Genomic DNA, 14,252 nt, shown 5'->3' with positions numbered 1-14,252 from the left:
GGGGGTGCCCAGGGAGTGGGAGAGGCACTGGGGGTGCCCAGGGAGTGTGGGAGGACACTGGGGGTGCCCAGGGAGGGGGGGGGACATTGGGGGTGCCCAGGGAGTGTGGGGGACACTGGGGGTGCCCAGGGAGTGAAGGGGACACTGGGGGCACCCAGGGGTCCCCGGCTCAGCTGCTGCACATGGTGTTGTGCAGGGGGAGCTGGGTGTAGCCTTGGGGGGGGGGGGATAGGGACCTCAGGGATGCACGGGGGGGACATGGTAGCCCTGCAGGGACCCTCCTCAGGGGCGGGGGGGGGCATTGCCGTGGCTAGTCCCCCGGGCACGTCCTGGTCCCCCCACCCTCAGCTCTCTGCAGCCCTGTATGGGGACAGGGTCCCTTTGGTGGGGGGGGGCACACCAAGGGGGTGACCCCACTGCAGGGGTGGGGTTCGAGGCCCAGCGTGGGGGGTGTCCAGGGCTGCCCGTGTCACCACAATGTCCCCAAACCCGTCCCTGGCCGTTGGAATGTGACCCCAGCCCAGGGCGGGGGCGGTGGGGGGGACGGGGCGGGGCTCTGCTCCCCGGGGGTGAGCGTGGGGTGACCCCCCCCACACCCCGTCCGTCCTGCCCCACAGGAACGGCTCCTGCGTGGGGTTTCCCCCGAGGAGCCGCCCCGGGGGCTGGCAGGGGAACACGGGCGGCGGCTGGGCGCTGGAGCCGGCGCGGCGGGTGCCCGTGGGGCTTCCCACGGGAACGGCACCGGGACCGCGGGACCCCCGTGGCCCACAACCTGCCTGGGCAGAGCGCGGGGCTGGGGGTGCAGGGACTGCCCCGCCCCCGCCTGAACCCCCCCGCAACCCTCATACCCCCCCAAACCCCCTCGCCCCAATGCTCCCCCAACCCCGCTGCCCTTCACGCCCCCCGCCCCCTCCCGCCCTCCGCATTCCACTCTGCCGACGTCACCGCTCACGTCACCTCGCCGACTTTCGAACCGGCCAGTCGGAAGCGGGGCGGGGCCTCGGGGGCGGGGCCGCCGGAGAGGGCGTGGAAATTCTATACCACGCCCATCTGTTCCCGCCCACATGCAGGCCCCGCCCCCCAGTGTATATCACGGGGGGGCCCCGCCGGTCGCCCCCCGCCTCCCTCCTCGGCAGCTCCGTAACGGTTCGGGCAGTGAGCGGCCATGGTGAGGGCACCCCGCGTGGGCCGTGGGATTCCCCCCAGGGGTTGTGGGACCTCCGGGGTCTCGCGAGGGGCGGGGGGGGGATGCTGGGTAAATCCCCCTCCACGTCCAGGTCAGCACGTGGGGCTGCGGTCCCCGGGGGGTAAATGTTTCTCGCGTGTCCAGGACACCCCGTGGGACTGCTGAGAACTTAAAGGCCTTGAGGTGCGGTGGGGGGGGGTGGTGGTGGGACGGGACACGCGGGGCCTTCTGTGCACCCCGCTGGGGGGGGCCGGAGCCGTGACCCCCCCGGCCTCGGCTCGCTGCCGGGGCTGTGGGGACACAGCGAGGGGCACCGCGTGGTCCAGGCTCCCACGCAGGTGCTGGACACGTCCCCGCAGTGTGCTGTGTCCCCCCACCTCCCGGCCTACCCTGGGGCTCCCCGAGCCGGGAGAGGAACCTGCCCCGAGTGGGGTGTGGGGGTGCCGGGGTCCCTGGGGACGGGGAGCGCCTCTCGCCGGGAGCACGCGTGGGAGTGAGTCACGATGGCAGGGGCGGCCCCCACTCTCAGCCCGGCCCGGGCACGACCAGCTGCGGTAGGGAAAATTCTTCCTGGTGCCCGGAGTTTGCTCTTGCCCCGAGTGGAACCAGCTGCCGGCCGGGCGCCCATCCCCGTGGGTCCCGGCGCCCATCCCCGTGGGTCCCGGCGCCCATCCCCGTGGGTCCCGGCGCCCATCCCCGTGGGTCCCGGCGCCCATCCCCGTGGGTCCCGGCGCCCATCCCCGTGGGTCCCGGCGCCCATCCCCGTGGGTCCCGGCGCCCATCCCCGTGGGTCCCGGCGCCCATCCCCGTGGGTCCCGGCGCCCATCCCCGTGGGTCCCGGCTGGCACTGCGGGACCCGACGGCTGACAGGGAAGGAGTTGGGACAGCCCAGGGCTGGTGAGAAAAGTGTGTCTGTGGGAGGTTTTCCATTTTCCGTGGAGCCCGGGGGTGCACCCAAACGTGGAAGGGGGGGGCGCGTGGGGTGAAGTTGTCCCTGTCCCAGCACAGCCCTTGACTGGTGGGAACTGGGAATGGTGCGAACTTGGAATAACCACGTGAGGGAACCCCAACCATGGGGCAGCGGTGGGGGAGAATGGCTCCGAGCAGTGGCAGGGTGCCCCCGGCTGAGCCTGGCACCCCCCAGTTCCCCCTCCCCGCCCCCCCCACTCCCCCTCCTGGGATTAATTTGGCTTCTGAGCTGCCCCTGCGCCGCTGGGCCGGGGCTTTGTAATGGCAACAAGTCGGCTGCAGCCAGCTGAGCCGGGGCGCAACCGGTGCTGCAATGGAAGGTGGGGGGGCCACAAAGGGGGGGTCCCGGAGCTGACACGGCCGCCTGTGTGTGTCCCCCCCCTCTCCCAGCGCGAGTGCATCTCCATCCATGTGGGCCAAGCGGGCGTGCAGATCGGCAACGCCTGCTGGGAGCTGTATTGCCTGGAGCACGGCATCCAGCCCGACGGGCAGATGCCCAGCGACAAGACCATCGGCGGGGGGGACGACTCCTTCAACACCTTCTTCAGCGAGACGGGGGCCGGCAAGCACGTGCCGCGGGCCGTCTTCGTGGACCTGGAGCCCACGGTGATCGGTGAGCGCGGAGGGGTGGGCCGCGGGGGGCGGGGGGGTGCGGCTGGGGTGCCGGGGGCTAATGGGGTGCCCGTCTCTCCCCGCAGACGAGGTGCGCACAGGGACGTACCGGCAGCTCTTCCACCCTGAGCAGCTGATCACGGGCAAGGAGGATGCGGCCAACAACTATGCCCGCGGGCACTACACCATCGGGAAGGAGATCATCGACCTGGTCCTCGACCGCATCCGCAAGCTGGTGAGCACCCTGTGGTGGGGTCTCACCGGGTGGATCTGTCCCCAGGGGGTGGCTGGGGACAAAGGGAAGCAAATGGGCCTCCCTGGGGAGGTGATTAGCAGGTCCTTCTCGCCTCATCAGCACTTTGGGACAGAAGGTGGGGCTGCCCTAGGAGGGACCGGCTGCCCTGGGGTGTGGGTGACAGGTCTGGGCTGTCCCCGGTGCCCACAAGGGACACGCCTGCCCCGGGGGCAGCAGGGTCCCAGCACAGCCCCGTGCCATGGGGCGGAGGATGGAAGCCCCATGCCTGGGACAGGGGGGCTGTGCAGCCCAGGTTTGGCTGCTGGTGCAGCACTGGTTTGACTGGTGTGGCTGCCCAAGCTCTTTGAACCTGTAGTTCCCACGCTGGGGCTGGCGCCGGGGCTGGCCGGACCTGCCGTGCCACCGGTTCCGCTCCGGGAGCTCCTGGCACATCAAAGGCTGAGCTGGCTGCCTGTGGGCTTGCGTGGGACGGGTGGCTCCTGCTGCACCCAGCCTGGGGAGGACAAGGGTGCAAGGCCATGGCTGACCTGCTCCGGACCCCGCCGGGGACTTTTCCAACAGGCTGACCAGTGCACGGGGCTGCAGGGCTTCCTGGTCTTCCACAGCTTCGGGGGTGGCACCGGCTCCGGCTTCACCTCCCTGCTCATGGAGCGCCTCTCCGTCGACTATGGCAAGAAGTCCAAGCTGGAATTCTCCATCTACCCGGCCCCACAGGTCTCCACGGCCGTGGTGGAGCCCTACAACTCCATCCTCACCACCCACACCACCCTGGAACACTCCGACTGCGCCTTCATGGTGGACAACGAGGCCATCTATGACATCTGCCGCCGCAACCTGGACATTGAGAGGCCCACCTACACCAACCTCAACCGCCTCATCAGCCAGATTGTGTCGTCCATCACGGCCTCCCTGCGCTTTGATGGGGCCCTGAATGTCGACCTGACGGAGTTCCAGACCAACCTGGTACCGTACCCCCGCATCCACTTCCCGCTGGCCACCTACGCCCCCGTCATCTCGGCCGAGAAGGCATACCACGAGCAACTGACGGTGGCTGAGATCACCAACGCCTGCTTCGAGCCGGCCAACCAGATGGTGAAGTGCGACCCGCGGCACGGCAAGTACATGGCGTGCTGCCTGCTGTACCGCGGGGACGTGGTGCCCAAGGATGTCAACGCCGCCATCGCCACCATCAAGACCAAGCGCAGCATCCAGTTCGTGGACTGGTGCCCCACCGGTTTCAAGGTGGGCATCAACTACCAGCCGCCCACGGTGGTGCCCGGGGGGGACCTGGCCAAGGTGCAGCGCGCGGTCTGCATGCTGAGCAACACCACGGCCATCGCCGAGGCCTGGGCCCGCCTGGACCACAAGTTCGACCTGATGTACGCCAAGCGGGCGTTCGTGCACTGGTACGTGGGGGAGGGCATGGAGGAGGGGGAGTTCTCGGAGGCCCGGGAGGACATGGCCGCCCTGGAGAAAGATTACGAGGAGGTGGGGGCTGACAGCGTGGAGGGCGAGGAGGAAGGGGAGGAATACTAGTGCCTTGTCTCTTCTGCCGGTTACACTGTGGTGTTCTTCATTAAAATGGCTCTTTCCACTCTTGACTCATTTATTATCCCAGCACAATCTGCCTTGGTGACCTGGGGGGATGTCCTGAGGGGAGTTGGGCGGTGGAGGGGGGGTCCTGGCTGAGCTGGGCTGGCTGCCCAGTCCTGCTGCTGGCGGGGCACGGGGAGGGCTGGGGGTGCCCTTGGCTGGGTCCTGCTGGGCTGCCCACCCTGGGTGAGGGGTTCACGGTCACCCCTCTGTTGTCCTCAGGGGTCCCTGTCACAGCAGTGGGTGCCCAGGTGGGGTGAGGACCCCTGGGAACAGCCACCCCCGGGGGGGGGGAGGGGCTGGGAGTCCCCGCTGTCCTTACCTGCCCCGGGCGCATGGGCAGGATAGGGCCCTGGGCAGGGCTGGTGCAGACAGGCTGTACATGGTGTCCGGCAGCTCCTGGCACAGAGCCGGTTTCTGTGCGGTGCTCTGCAGAGCTGGGGGGGGTCCTGGGGGGGGGAGGGACCCCCCCTGCAGCTCCTGGGCAGGGCACAGACCCCTTCCCGTAAGCACCGCCCTCACTGCCTGGGAAGGGGGGTCTGGGAGGGGCTGAGCCCGTTATCCGGTGCTTTCCCCCCCCCCCCCCATGGCAGCTCCAGCAGAGCCGAGTCATGACTGTCCCTACAAAATGGGGGGCACTTAAGGTCTCCCCGCCCCCCTCCAGTGCTGGGATGGGCAGGGGCTGCCGTACCTGCTCCGTGGGGCTGAGCTCCCCAGGCAGGATGGAACCCAGCTGATGTGTGTGCTCTGCCAAGCCCTGCAGCCCCCAGCCCCTCTCTGCATCCCGGGGGGAAGGGGTCGGACTGTACCCCCCCTCTCTCCACGCTACTTCTGGGGGATTCCACCACCCCCGTTACCTCCCTGCACACCCCGGGGTTCCCCCAGTCCCTCTCCTGCACCCTGGCAGGGGGGACCCAGTCCTGCCCAGTCCCTCTACCCGGGAGGGGGGGTGTCTGCGTCCCCCGGCCCCTCTCCCCACCCCCCCCCTCCCCGGTGCTACAGGGCTCCACTGCCTGCAGCTACGAGGGGCGACCCTGCCCGCCCCGCATCCCAGTGGGGGGTGTCCCTGGCCACTCCCGACCCCGAGGGGACACCCGCAGTCCCCGGTCCTCCCCCCGGCCGGGAGACCCCTCCCTTCGCTCCCGCACCCCCGGGTCCCCCGGCGGGGCGGAGCCGCCGCCCTCTATAAACAGCCGGTACCGGCAGCCTCCGCCCTCCCGGTCCTGCCATGAGCCGCCGTGCCCCCCCCCAGCGCTGCTCCCTCGCGCCGCCGCCGCCCCTCACCGCGGCTCCGGGGCGGCTGGCGGCGGCGGCGGCGGCCCGGGGAGCGGAGCGGGAGGAGCTGGCGGCGTTGAACGATCGTTTCGCCGCTTTCCTGGAGCGGGTGCGGGCGCTGGAGCGGCAGAACGGGGCCCTACGAGCCGCCTTGGGCCGCGCCGCCGCCGCCACCGCGCCCCGCGCCACCGGGCTGGTGCAGGGGGAGCTGCGGGGGCTGCGGGAACGGCTGCAGAGCCTTGGCCGGGACCGTGACCGGCTCCAGGCCGAGCGAGACGGGCTGGCCGCCGACCTGGCGGCCCTGCGGCAGCGGTGGGTGGGCGGCGGGGCCGGGGGAGGCACCGGGATGAGGGAGGCACCGGGATGAAGGAGGCACCGGGGCGGGGACCGGGAGATGCACCGGGATGAGGGATGCACCGGGATGAGGGATGCACCGGGATGAGGGAGGCACCGGGATGAAGGATGCACCGGGATGAAGGATGCACCGGGGCGGGGACCGGGAGATGCATCGGGATGAGTGAGGCACCGGGATGAGGGATGCACCTGGGTGGGGACCGGGGGAGGCACCGGGATGAGGGAGGAACCGGAATGAGGGATGCACCGGGGTGGGGACCGGGGCAGGCACCGGGATGAGGGAGGAACCGGGGTGGGGACCGGGGGAGGCACCGGCGGGCGCTGGCGACCCGGGGATACACCGGAGAGAGGCCGGCCGCGTATTGGGATGGGGACCGGGGGATGTCCCAGGTGTACTGGGCAGGGAGCGGGCGTGTACTGGGGAAGACGCCCAGCAGACGCTGGAGAAAGCACCGGGGATGCACGGGGGCGGGGGGGGGGGGGCACTGGGAGGGGTGCGGGGCTGGGAAAGGACCCAGTGTGAGGACTGGGAGAGCAGGGCTCTGCGGAAGGGCGGGGCACTGGGCGGGGCATGGCGGGGTGGGGGCACTGGGAGTGGACTGGGAGGAGCACAGAGCGGGGAGATGGGGCCGGGGCAGGGCTGGACCCCCTCGGGAGAGGAGCGTGTCACAGCGAGAGGCCCTGGGGGCTGCAGCGGGGTCACGGCCCGGGTGGGGTCTCCTGGGTTCTGGAGGTCCTGCGGGAGGGGCTGTGCAGGGCCAGGGACACCCCAGGGCTGAGAGGCGGGGTGGCTCAGGCTTGGGGGGTCTTCCTCCTCCATCGCATGTGCCTGTAGTGTGGGGGGGCTGCGGCAGGGCAGGGGGCCCCAGGCAGCAGGAGGGGGGCTGCACCCTGTCCCCCACCTCCTACTCACTCCTGCTGTCCCCAGACTGGAGGATGAGACGCAGAAGCGGGAAGATGCAGAGAAGAACCTGGTGCTGTTCCGCAAGGTGGGGGGCTGGAGGGGCCCATGTCCCCCCTGTGCAGTGCCTATTTCCTTGCGCCACCCCCCCCCCCCTTGCAGCGCACACCAGTGTTGCCCCTGCCCCAGCTGCCCATGATGTCCCTTGGACCAGGCGCTCCCTGTCCTGCTCTGCCCCAGGAGGGGCCTGGGGGGAGTGGGGGGGTCCTGTCCCCTCCAAGCTGCCCCCCAGCTCAGCCCTCCCGCTCCCCACAGGATGTGGACAATGCCACGCTGTCCCGCCTGGAGCTGGAGCGCAAGGTCGAGCTGCTGATGGACGAGATCGGCTTCCTCAAGAAGCTGCACGAGGAGGTGGGGAGCCGGGAAGGGGGGGCTGGGGCAGGGTGGGGGGGCAGCAGGTGGGATCCACACGCTGTGCTGGCCCATGTGCCCACTCAGGAGCTGCGGGACCTGGAGGTGAGCGCCCCGAGCCCGGCCGTGCCGGTGGAGGTGGAGGTCTGCAAACCGGAGCTGACAGCCGCGCTACGGGAGATCCGCACCCAGTACGAGAGCATCGCCGTGAAGAACCTGCAGGAAGCTGAGGAGTGGTACAAGTCGAAGGTACCCGGGGCTGTGGGGAACCGAGGGGGGTCATAGGGGGGTTTCGGGGTGATCTGGCATCCCCCTGACTCCCCCGGATGCCCCCCCCCCAGTTTGCTGACCTCTCGGATGCGGCCAACCGCAACCACGAGGCGCTGCGGCTGGCCAAGCAGGAGATGAATGAGTCGCGGCGGCAGATCCAGAGCCTCACCTGCGAGGTGGACGGGCTGAAGGGCATGGTGAGAGCTGGGGGGGGTGTGGGGTGTGTCCTGGGTGGGGGGAGCAGGCACCAGACCCCCACCCCAGCGCCCTACACAGCCCCTTCCCCCAACCCCTCGCAGAATGAGGCGCTGCAGCGGCAGATGCGGGAGATGGAGGATGAGTTCGGGGAGGAGATCGGGAGCTACCAGGACGTGGTGGGGCGGCTGGAGCAGGAGATCCAGCAGATGAAGGAGGAGATGGCGCGACACCTCCGCGAGTACCAGGACCTGCTCAACGTCAAGATGGCCCTGGACATCGAGATCGCCACGTACCGCAAGCTGCTGGAGGGCGAGGAGAGCCGGTGAGGCTGGGGGAGAAGCTGTCTGTGTTCCCCCCCCCCCCCTCCCCCCCCAGCTTGTTATGGGGTTTTCTGGCACGGAGGCGGCTCTGGGTACCATTTCCCCAGGGAAAGAAAAAGTTCCCATGGGAGTTTGTCACTGCCGAGATAAAGGCAAGGCCGGAGGAAGGCAGCCCCCGGGCACAGCCCAGCGCTGGCCCAGATTAACCATCATGTGGGTCACTGACTCAATGGTGTGGGAGGGTCAAGGTCACCAGCGATGCCCGGGAGCCCCAGACTCCCCTCACCTCCCCTCTGCCCCCCAGGATCACCGTCCCCCCGCACCCCGCCAGCTCCTTCAGCGTGAGAAGTTCAGGTGAGGAGGGGAGGGGGGGGTCTCCTGCTGTGTCTGGGGGGTGGGGTGTCTGTCTTTCTTCCCTCTTTGGGGCAGAGACCCGCCTGGGGGTGCAGTTGGGTCCTGTCCAGGGTGGCTTTGCACCCACCCACACCCCGGGGAGTGGGGGCTGGGGGGGCTGATGGCCTGTGTGTACCCCAGTGCCAGAGCTGCAGCCTACGGAGAGCCCGGCGCGGAGGATGGTGCTCATCAAAACCATCGAGACGCGGGACGGGCAGGTGGGGGCTGGGGGCTGCAGGAAAGGTGGGGGGGGTGTGTGTCCCTGCATTGGGGGGGGAAGCCCCATTGTGGGGCTGACACCCCCCCCACACTTCTTCTCCCCCCCGCCGTAGCAAGTGGTGACGGAGTCGCACAAGGAGCGAGCGGAGCCAGGGAAGTGACGGCCATGGCCAGGGGGGTGGGGGGCTCTGCCGGACCCCTCTGTGCCCTGGGGAGCGGAGCGGGGAGCTGCCCCCCCCATCCCCACTACCAGCGCCGTGGGGCAATGCTGTAGTGCAGCCCCGTGCCTTCTGTGTGTGTATGTGTGTGTCCCCCTCCATTTATTGCTATTTATTGCCTTATTTATTTCTCTCCCCGCTGGACCGTCAGATGTATTTAACGTTTAACCCGGGGGGGGGGGGGGGGGGGGGGCGTATCTCTGCTCACCTCTTGCTGATGGAGGTCCCGCACCCCCCCCTCCAGCGGTTTGGGGGGGTCCTAGGCGCTCCCCCCCCGGCCGTGGGTGCTGCAGGAGGGAGGGAGTGCAGGCCCTAATTTGGGAGGGGTGGGGGGGTATCCGGGGGCTGCTCCCCCCCCCGCTGTCCCCATCCTGCTTGAGCGGCAAATAAAGGCTGTGGCGAGGATGGGGCCGAGTCACTCGTGGGAAGGGGGAGAGTGGAGGGCGCTGGGGGTGTTCAGGAGTGGGGGGGGGGGGGGGTTCAGGACGGGGTGGGGGGGGACCGCGGGGTGCTGGACCCCGCCGCGCAGCTGGGCGCGGGTCCGCCGTTATCCCACAACCCCCCACCTGGCGGCGCTCTACCCTCCCATCCTCTCTATGATCGGCCGCTCCCCGCTCCCCAGAGCTGATCCCAGCCTCTCGCTGACGGGCCGAGCCCCGCCCCCGGAGCGACGCTAAGCCAATCGCAGCCGGGCGCCTGCCGCCTCTCCGCCGCTGATTGGTCAGCGCTGGGCCGCGGGGCGGGACATGGGCCGTGGCGGTGTTTTGTAAACCGGCGGGGTCCGCGCTCATGGCGGAGCCGCGTTTCGGGGCTGCTCAATCGTGACAGCCCCCCCCCCCCCCCCCGTAACCGTGACACCCCCTTCCCCCCCAAACTGTACCCTCCTCGCCCCCCCAGACCCGGCCATGCCAACCTCCGTTCTGCCCGGGGGAGCGAGGGGCTCGCCTGACGCCCCCACCTCAGCACCACCTCCACCCCCCCCACCCCCCCCCCAGTTAGAGGGGGTGTAGGCGCGATCTGGGGGGACACAGGGGGACAAACCCCTGAAATTCCCCCCGCCCCGTTCCTGTCCCCCGCAGCCGTGAAAGCCGGGCCCGGCCCTGAGCCCGCTGCCAGAGGGGATGTGGCTGTGTCACGGGGGGCTGTGGGGTGCTTCTGCGCCCCCCCCCCCCAGGGCCCCCCACCTGCCCTGACTATGGGGGGATCCTCCCCCCTCCGGAGGGGAGAGTGGTGCAAGAATTTAGGGGGGATGAGGGCCAGAGGAACCCCGAAGTGGCGGCACCGGCTCTTCCCAGTGCACGTGGGGGGGTGTCTCGGGGCTGGGGGTGAACCTTGGGCTGCAGGGGGGGCTCGGGATGGGGCGGGGATGGATTCTGGGGTCAGGGAGGGAGCTGGGGGGGGCGCATTTTTGAGCAGGGGTGTTTCTCGGGAGGTTGGGGACACCACGGAGGGGGTGACACTGGAGGGGGTGATCGGGGGGAGGTGGGATCCAATACCCCCCCCGCCACACACAGAGCCACCTCCCTCCGGGGGCAGACAGGACCCTGACCCACGGGGGACCGGGGTGAGGACGCACCCACGGACACTGCACCGATAATAAAAGAGATGCTGCTGGACCTTGTTGTGGGGTCTCTGGGGCGGGGGAGCCCCCAGCCCGGCCAGCCTTTCCCGTGGGTCCCCAGGAGGACGGGCCCCCCCAGCCCGTGGGTGCCGTGGCTACACGGTCACTGGCCACGCGGTGGCAGCACCGGCCCACGGCCACACAGGGACAGGGCTGGGGACAGGACCGGGGTGGCCTGCACCCCGCGGGGGTCTGCGGGGCTGGGGTAGAGGGACCCCAAAGATCCCCGGGGCTGGGAGTGTCCCCAACGTGTCCCCGCACACGCGTGTGTGTTGCGGGAGGGGGGGGCGGGGGCTGTCGCTGTTCCCAGTGTCAGCCCACAGGGGGAAAGTGACAAGGAGGGTCCCCAGCAGTGGCCCAGAACCCTGGGGGTGCCCTCCCCCCTGTCCCGAGGGGTCCCCCCCATCCTGTCGTATCCCACCTCCCTGGAAGGCGAGGGCAGCAGCTGCACATCCAAACCCAGATTGTTTTATTGGGGGGAACACAGAGCCCAACGATCAGCTGCAGGGACGGGGGGTACCCTGGGGGTGGGGACAGCACTGGGACACCCCGACGCCCTTGAGGGTGCTGGCATGCTGGGGGGGGGGATGGGGGGTGGAACGACACTGACGGGGGTGATTTTGGGTGGGGGGATGTGGAGGAGCCGAGAGCTGCACGTACAGCGGGGCAGGGGACGCGGGTGTCCTCACGGGTGTCTTGTTGCACCCAAAGCTATCGTGGGGGACGGTGACACCAGTGGGAACTGGGACACGCCCCCCACCCCCCATCCCCGAAGCCCTGTCCCCGCGCCAGGGCGGGGGCTCAGTCGGGGTAGATGATGAAGCCGGAGAAGGTGCTGTACTTGTTGGTGTTGCCGCCGTGCACTTTGCCGCCGTCCAGCTTGACGAAAACCTCGTCGCCCACATCCAGGTGCAGGATGACGCTGTTGCTGGCGTAGTCGTAGTTTTGGTCTGCGTCCTGCGCGATGGCGCTGGCCCGCACCTTGGGGACACACACACACGCACACACACACACACACACACAGAGCCCTCAGGGACACCCCGTCCCCCCTCCCCGGCCCTGGGGGGAGCCTGGGAATGGGGTGTGGGACTGAGCTCTGGGCCCCCCCCCAGTCTGCTCAGCCCCTCCGGCCAGCACCGCTCAAGGTCACACCGCTCGTCCGCAGCAGAACTGGGCAAAGGAGATGGTGGTGTGTGTGTGTGTCTGTGTGTGTGTCCCTGCACCCTAACTGTTGCTGGCTGGCAGCAGTGACAGGAGGGGACAGGGACAGAGCCCCTCCCGCACCCTGGGGCCCCCCAGCATCGGGCCAGCCCCCTTGCACCCACAGCAGGCTGTCCGAGCTGGGTCTCACCGTCGGTGCTCAGTCCCGAGGACACGGTGGTGACCGGATCCAGAGAGCCCCAGTGCCCAGGGTCCTCCCCTGCCACCCCCTCACACCCCCCTGGGGACCATAGGATGCTCTGGGAGGGGGGCGCGGGGGCGGCATTGACTGTGCTGGATCAATCCTCGTTTCTCTCGTAATAAATGGGAAGTATCTGGGGCGAGGCTGCCGGCCGCAAACAAAGGGACTGGCCAGGGGACACAACACCCCCCCTGGCCCCCCCCCCCCCGGTGCTGGGGGCTGTCCCAGTTGGGGGGCCAAGCTGGTCACCCCCAGTGATGGTGGATGTCCCAGCTGGCCCCAAACCCGGTGCTCCCTGAGGATGGGGGACTCGTGTCCCCAAGGAGCCCCCGGGGATGGGGGTTTCGTGTCCCCGAGGCTGAGGCAATGGCAGGGGGTGGGGATGGGTACGGGGCGGCTCCCCCAGTCACCCCCTTCATGGTCCCAGAGGAGGAATGGGATGGGGGAAAATGGGTATGGGGTTACTGGGATGGGGGGAGCACAGATGGGGGGAAATGGGATGGAGGAAGAGGGTGGGAATTGGGGTGGAGGAATTGGGTGGGGGAAATGGAATGTAGGGATGGGGGGGGGGGGGGCGCGGAATCAGGATGGGTGGAGCCGGGATGGGGGATCAGGAATGGGGGGAAACCAGGATGCGGGAACTGAGGATAAGGTAAAACTGGAATGGGAAAATGGGGATGGGAGGAAACAAGATGGGAAAGCCAAGGTAGGGGAAGTGGGATGGGGAAACTGGGATGGGGGAGCAGCAGGGCTGGAGGAGCTGGGCTGGAGCTGGGTGGGGGGCACTGGGGGGACTGGGAGGAGTCGGTGCCGGTCCCGGTGCGTACCTGCCCGTTCTTCATGAGGTCGGCCCACATGCTGGTGCCGTCGCCGCCACGCATGAGGACGTGGTAGGTGAAGAAGTAGATGCCAGGCAGGGGGCAGGTGAACTTCCCACTCGAGGGCTCGTAGTAGTTGCCCACGTTGGTGACCACGTCGTCGAAGCGCAGCACCTCGTAGCCCTCATGGGGCTTCCGCAACCCCGCATAGAAGGCGATCTTGGGGCTGTAGAAGGAGGGGATGTACCCCCCGGGACCCGGCCCCGGTGGTCCCGGTGGCCCCGGCCGGCCCGGCTCACCCGGCGGCCCCCGCGGTCCCGGTGGTCCAGGGGGACCCCGAACGCCAGCGCGGCCCTTGCGCCCCGGTTCGCCCTTGGCGCCGGGCAGGAAGGGTGGCGGGGAGGCGGGGGGCAGCTCGGGGCCGGGGTAGGGGTCGCAGACCATGCGGCAACTGCCCAGCATCTCGTAGTGCGCGGCCGCCTTGGAGCTGTGCACCAGCAGCGGGATGGCCACCAGCAGCACCAGCACCATGGCCACGCCGACGGCCGCCCCGGCCACCCGCTTCCTGCGGCTCAGCCGGGAGGCGGCCAGGGCCAGCAGGTCCTCCTCACCCTTGGGTGCGATGGTGATGCCGGGGGGGAGGACGGCACCCAGCCGCCCACTGAGCCTCACGCTCTGGCAGGGACTGAGCTGGGAGCAGGGATGGGGACAGGGATGGAGCCGGGAGCAGGGATGGGGACAGGGATGGAGCTGGGAGCGGGAAGAACAGCAGGGATGGGGATAGAGATGGGAATGGGGACAGGGATGGAGCCAGGAGCAGGGATGGGGACAGGAATGGGGACAAGGATGAAGCTGGGAGCGGGGATGGGGACAGGGATGGAGCTGGGGACAGGGATGGAGCTGGGAGCGGGAAGAGCAGCAGGGCTGGGGCCGAGGATGGGACCAGGAGAGGGGCTGGAGCTGGGAGCGGGGCTGCGGATGGAGCCGGGACCTGCGGTGGGGAAGGGGACGAGACCGGAGCCGGTGATGGAACCGGGAGCGGAGCCGGGACCCGAGACGGTGACAGAGCTGAGAGCAGAGTCGAGAGCAGAGCCCCTGCAGCAGCCAGGACCGGAGCCGGTGTTGGAGTCGGGACCGGAGCCGATGATGCAACCAGGACCGGAGCCGGTGTTGGAGCTGGTGATGTAACCGGAGCCGGGACCCGGAGCCGGGATACAACCGGTAAGGAACCGGGAT

General features: G+C 69.4%; 3 protein-coding genes across 4 annotated transcripts; 2 read left to right on the top strand and 1 right to left on the bottom strand.

Annotated features, from left to right (window-relative positions):
* The first annotated feature begins 1,073 nt into the window (after nt 1–1,073).
* Nucleotides 1,074–4,617, top strand: LOC122153767 (tubulin alpha-1C chain). The gene is made up of 4 exons (XM_042796306.1): nt 1,074–1,168; nt 2,546–2,768; nt 2,854–3,002; nt 3,585–4,617. The coding sequence occupies exons 1-4, from the start codon at nt 1,166–1,168 to the stop codon at nt 4,557–4,559; spliced, it is 1,350 nt and encodes a 449-aa protein (XP_042652240.1). The 5' UTR covers nt 1,074–1,165; the 3' UTR covers nt 4,560–4,617.
* Nucleotides 4,618–5,814: 1,197 nt separating this feature from the next.
* Nucleotides 5,815–9,580, top strand: PRPH (peripherin). Of its 2 annotated transcripts, XM_042796759.1 has the most exons (9): nt 5,815–6,203; nt 7,174–7,234; nt 7,462–7,557; nt 7,645–7,806; nt 7,899–8,024; nt 8,127–8,347; nt 8,650–8,699; nt 8,880–8,956; nt 9,071–9,308. In XM_042796759.1, exons 1-9 carry the CDS (start codon nt 5,845–5,847, stop codon nt 9,116–9,118), a joined length of 1,200 nt encoding a protein of 399 aa, XP_042652693.1. In that variant the 5' UTR covers nt 5,815–5,844; the 3' UTR covers nt 9,119–9,308. The 2 variants fall into 2 exon arrangements, with proteins under 2 accessions (XP_042652693.1, XP_042652692.1); XM_042796758.1 differs by lacking the exon at nt 8,880–8,956 and having other exon boundaries at nt 9,071–9,580.
* A 1,668-nt stretch (nt 9,581–11,248) lies between these two features.
* Nucleotides 11,249–13,788, bottom strand: C1QL4 (complement C1q like 4). Its single transcript, XM_042796824.1, has 2 exons — nt 13,026–13,788; nt 11,249–11,777 (listed from the first exon to the last, which is right to left on the bottom strand). Exons 1-2 carry the CDS (start codon nt 13,545–13,547, stop codon nt 11,598–11,600), a joined length of 702 nt encoding a protein of 233 aa, XP_042652758.1. The 5' UTR covers nt 13,548–13,788; the 3' UTR covers nt 11,249–11,597.
* Between the last annotated feature and the right edge of the window lie 464 nt (nt 13,789–14,252).

This window comes from Tyto alba, unplaced genomic scaffold (genome assembly GCF_018691265.1).
Source record: "Tyto alba isolate M040663 unplaced genomic scaffold, T.alba_DEE_v4.0 Super-Scaffold_23, whole genome shotgun sequence".
Classification (NCBI taxonomy): Eukaryota; Metazoa; Chordata; class Aves; order Strigiformes; family Tytonidae; genus Tyto; species Tyto alba.
Note: the sequence above shows the minus strand (reverse complement) of the source record. Positions and strands in the feature narration are given on the sequence as shown.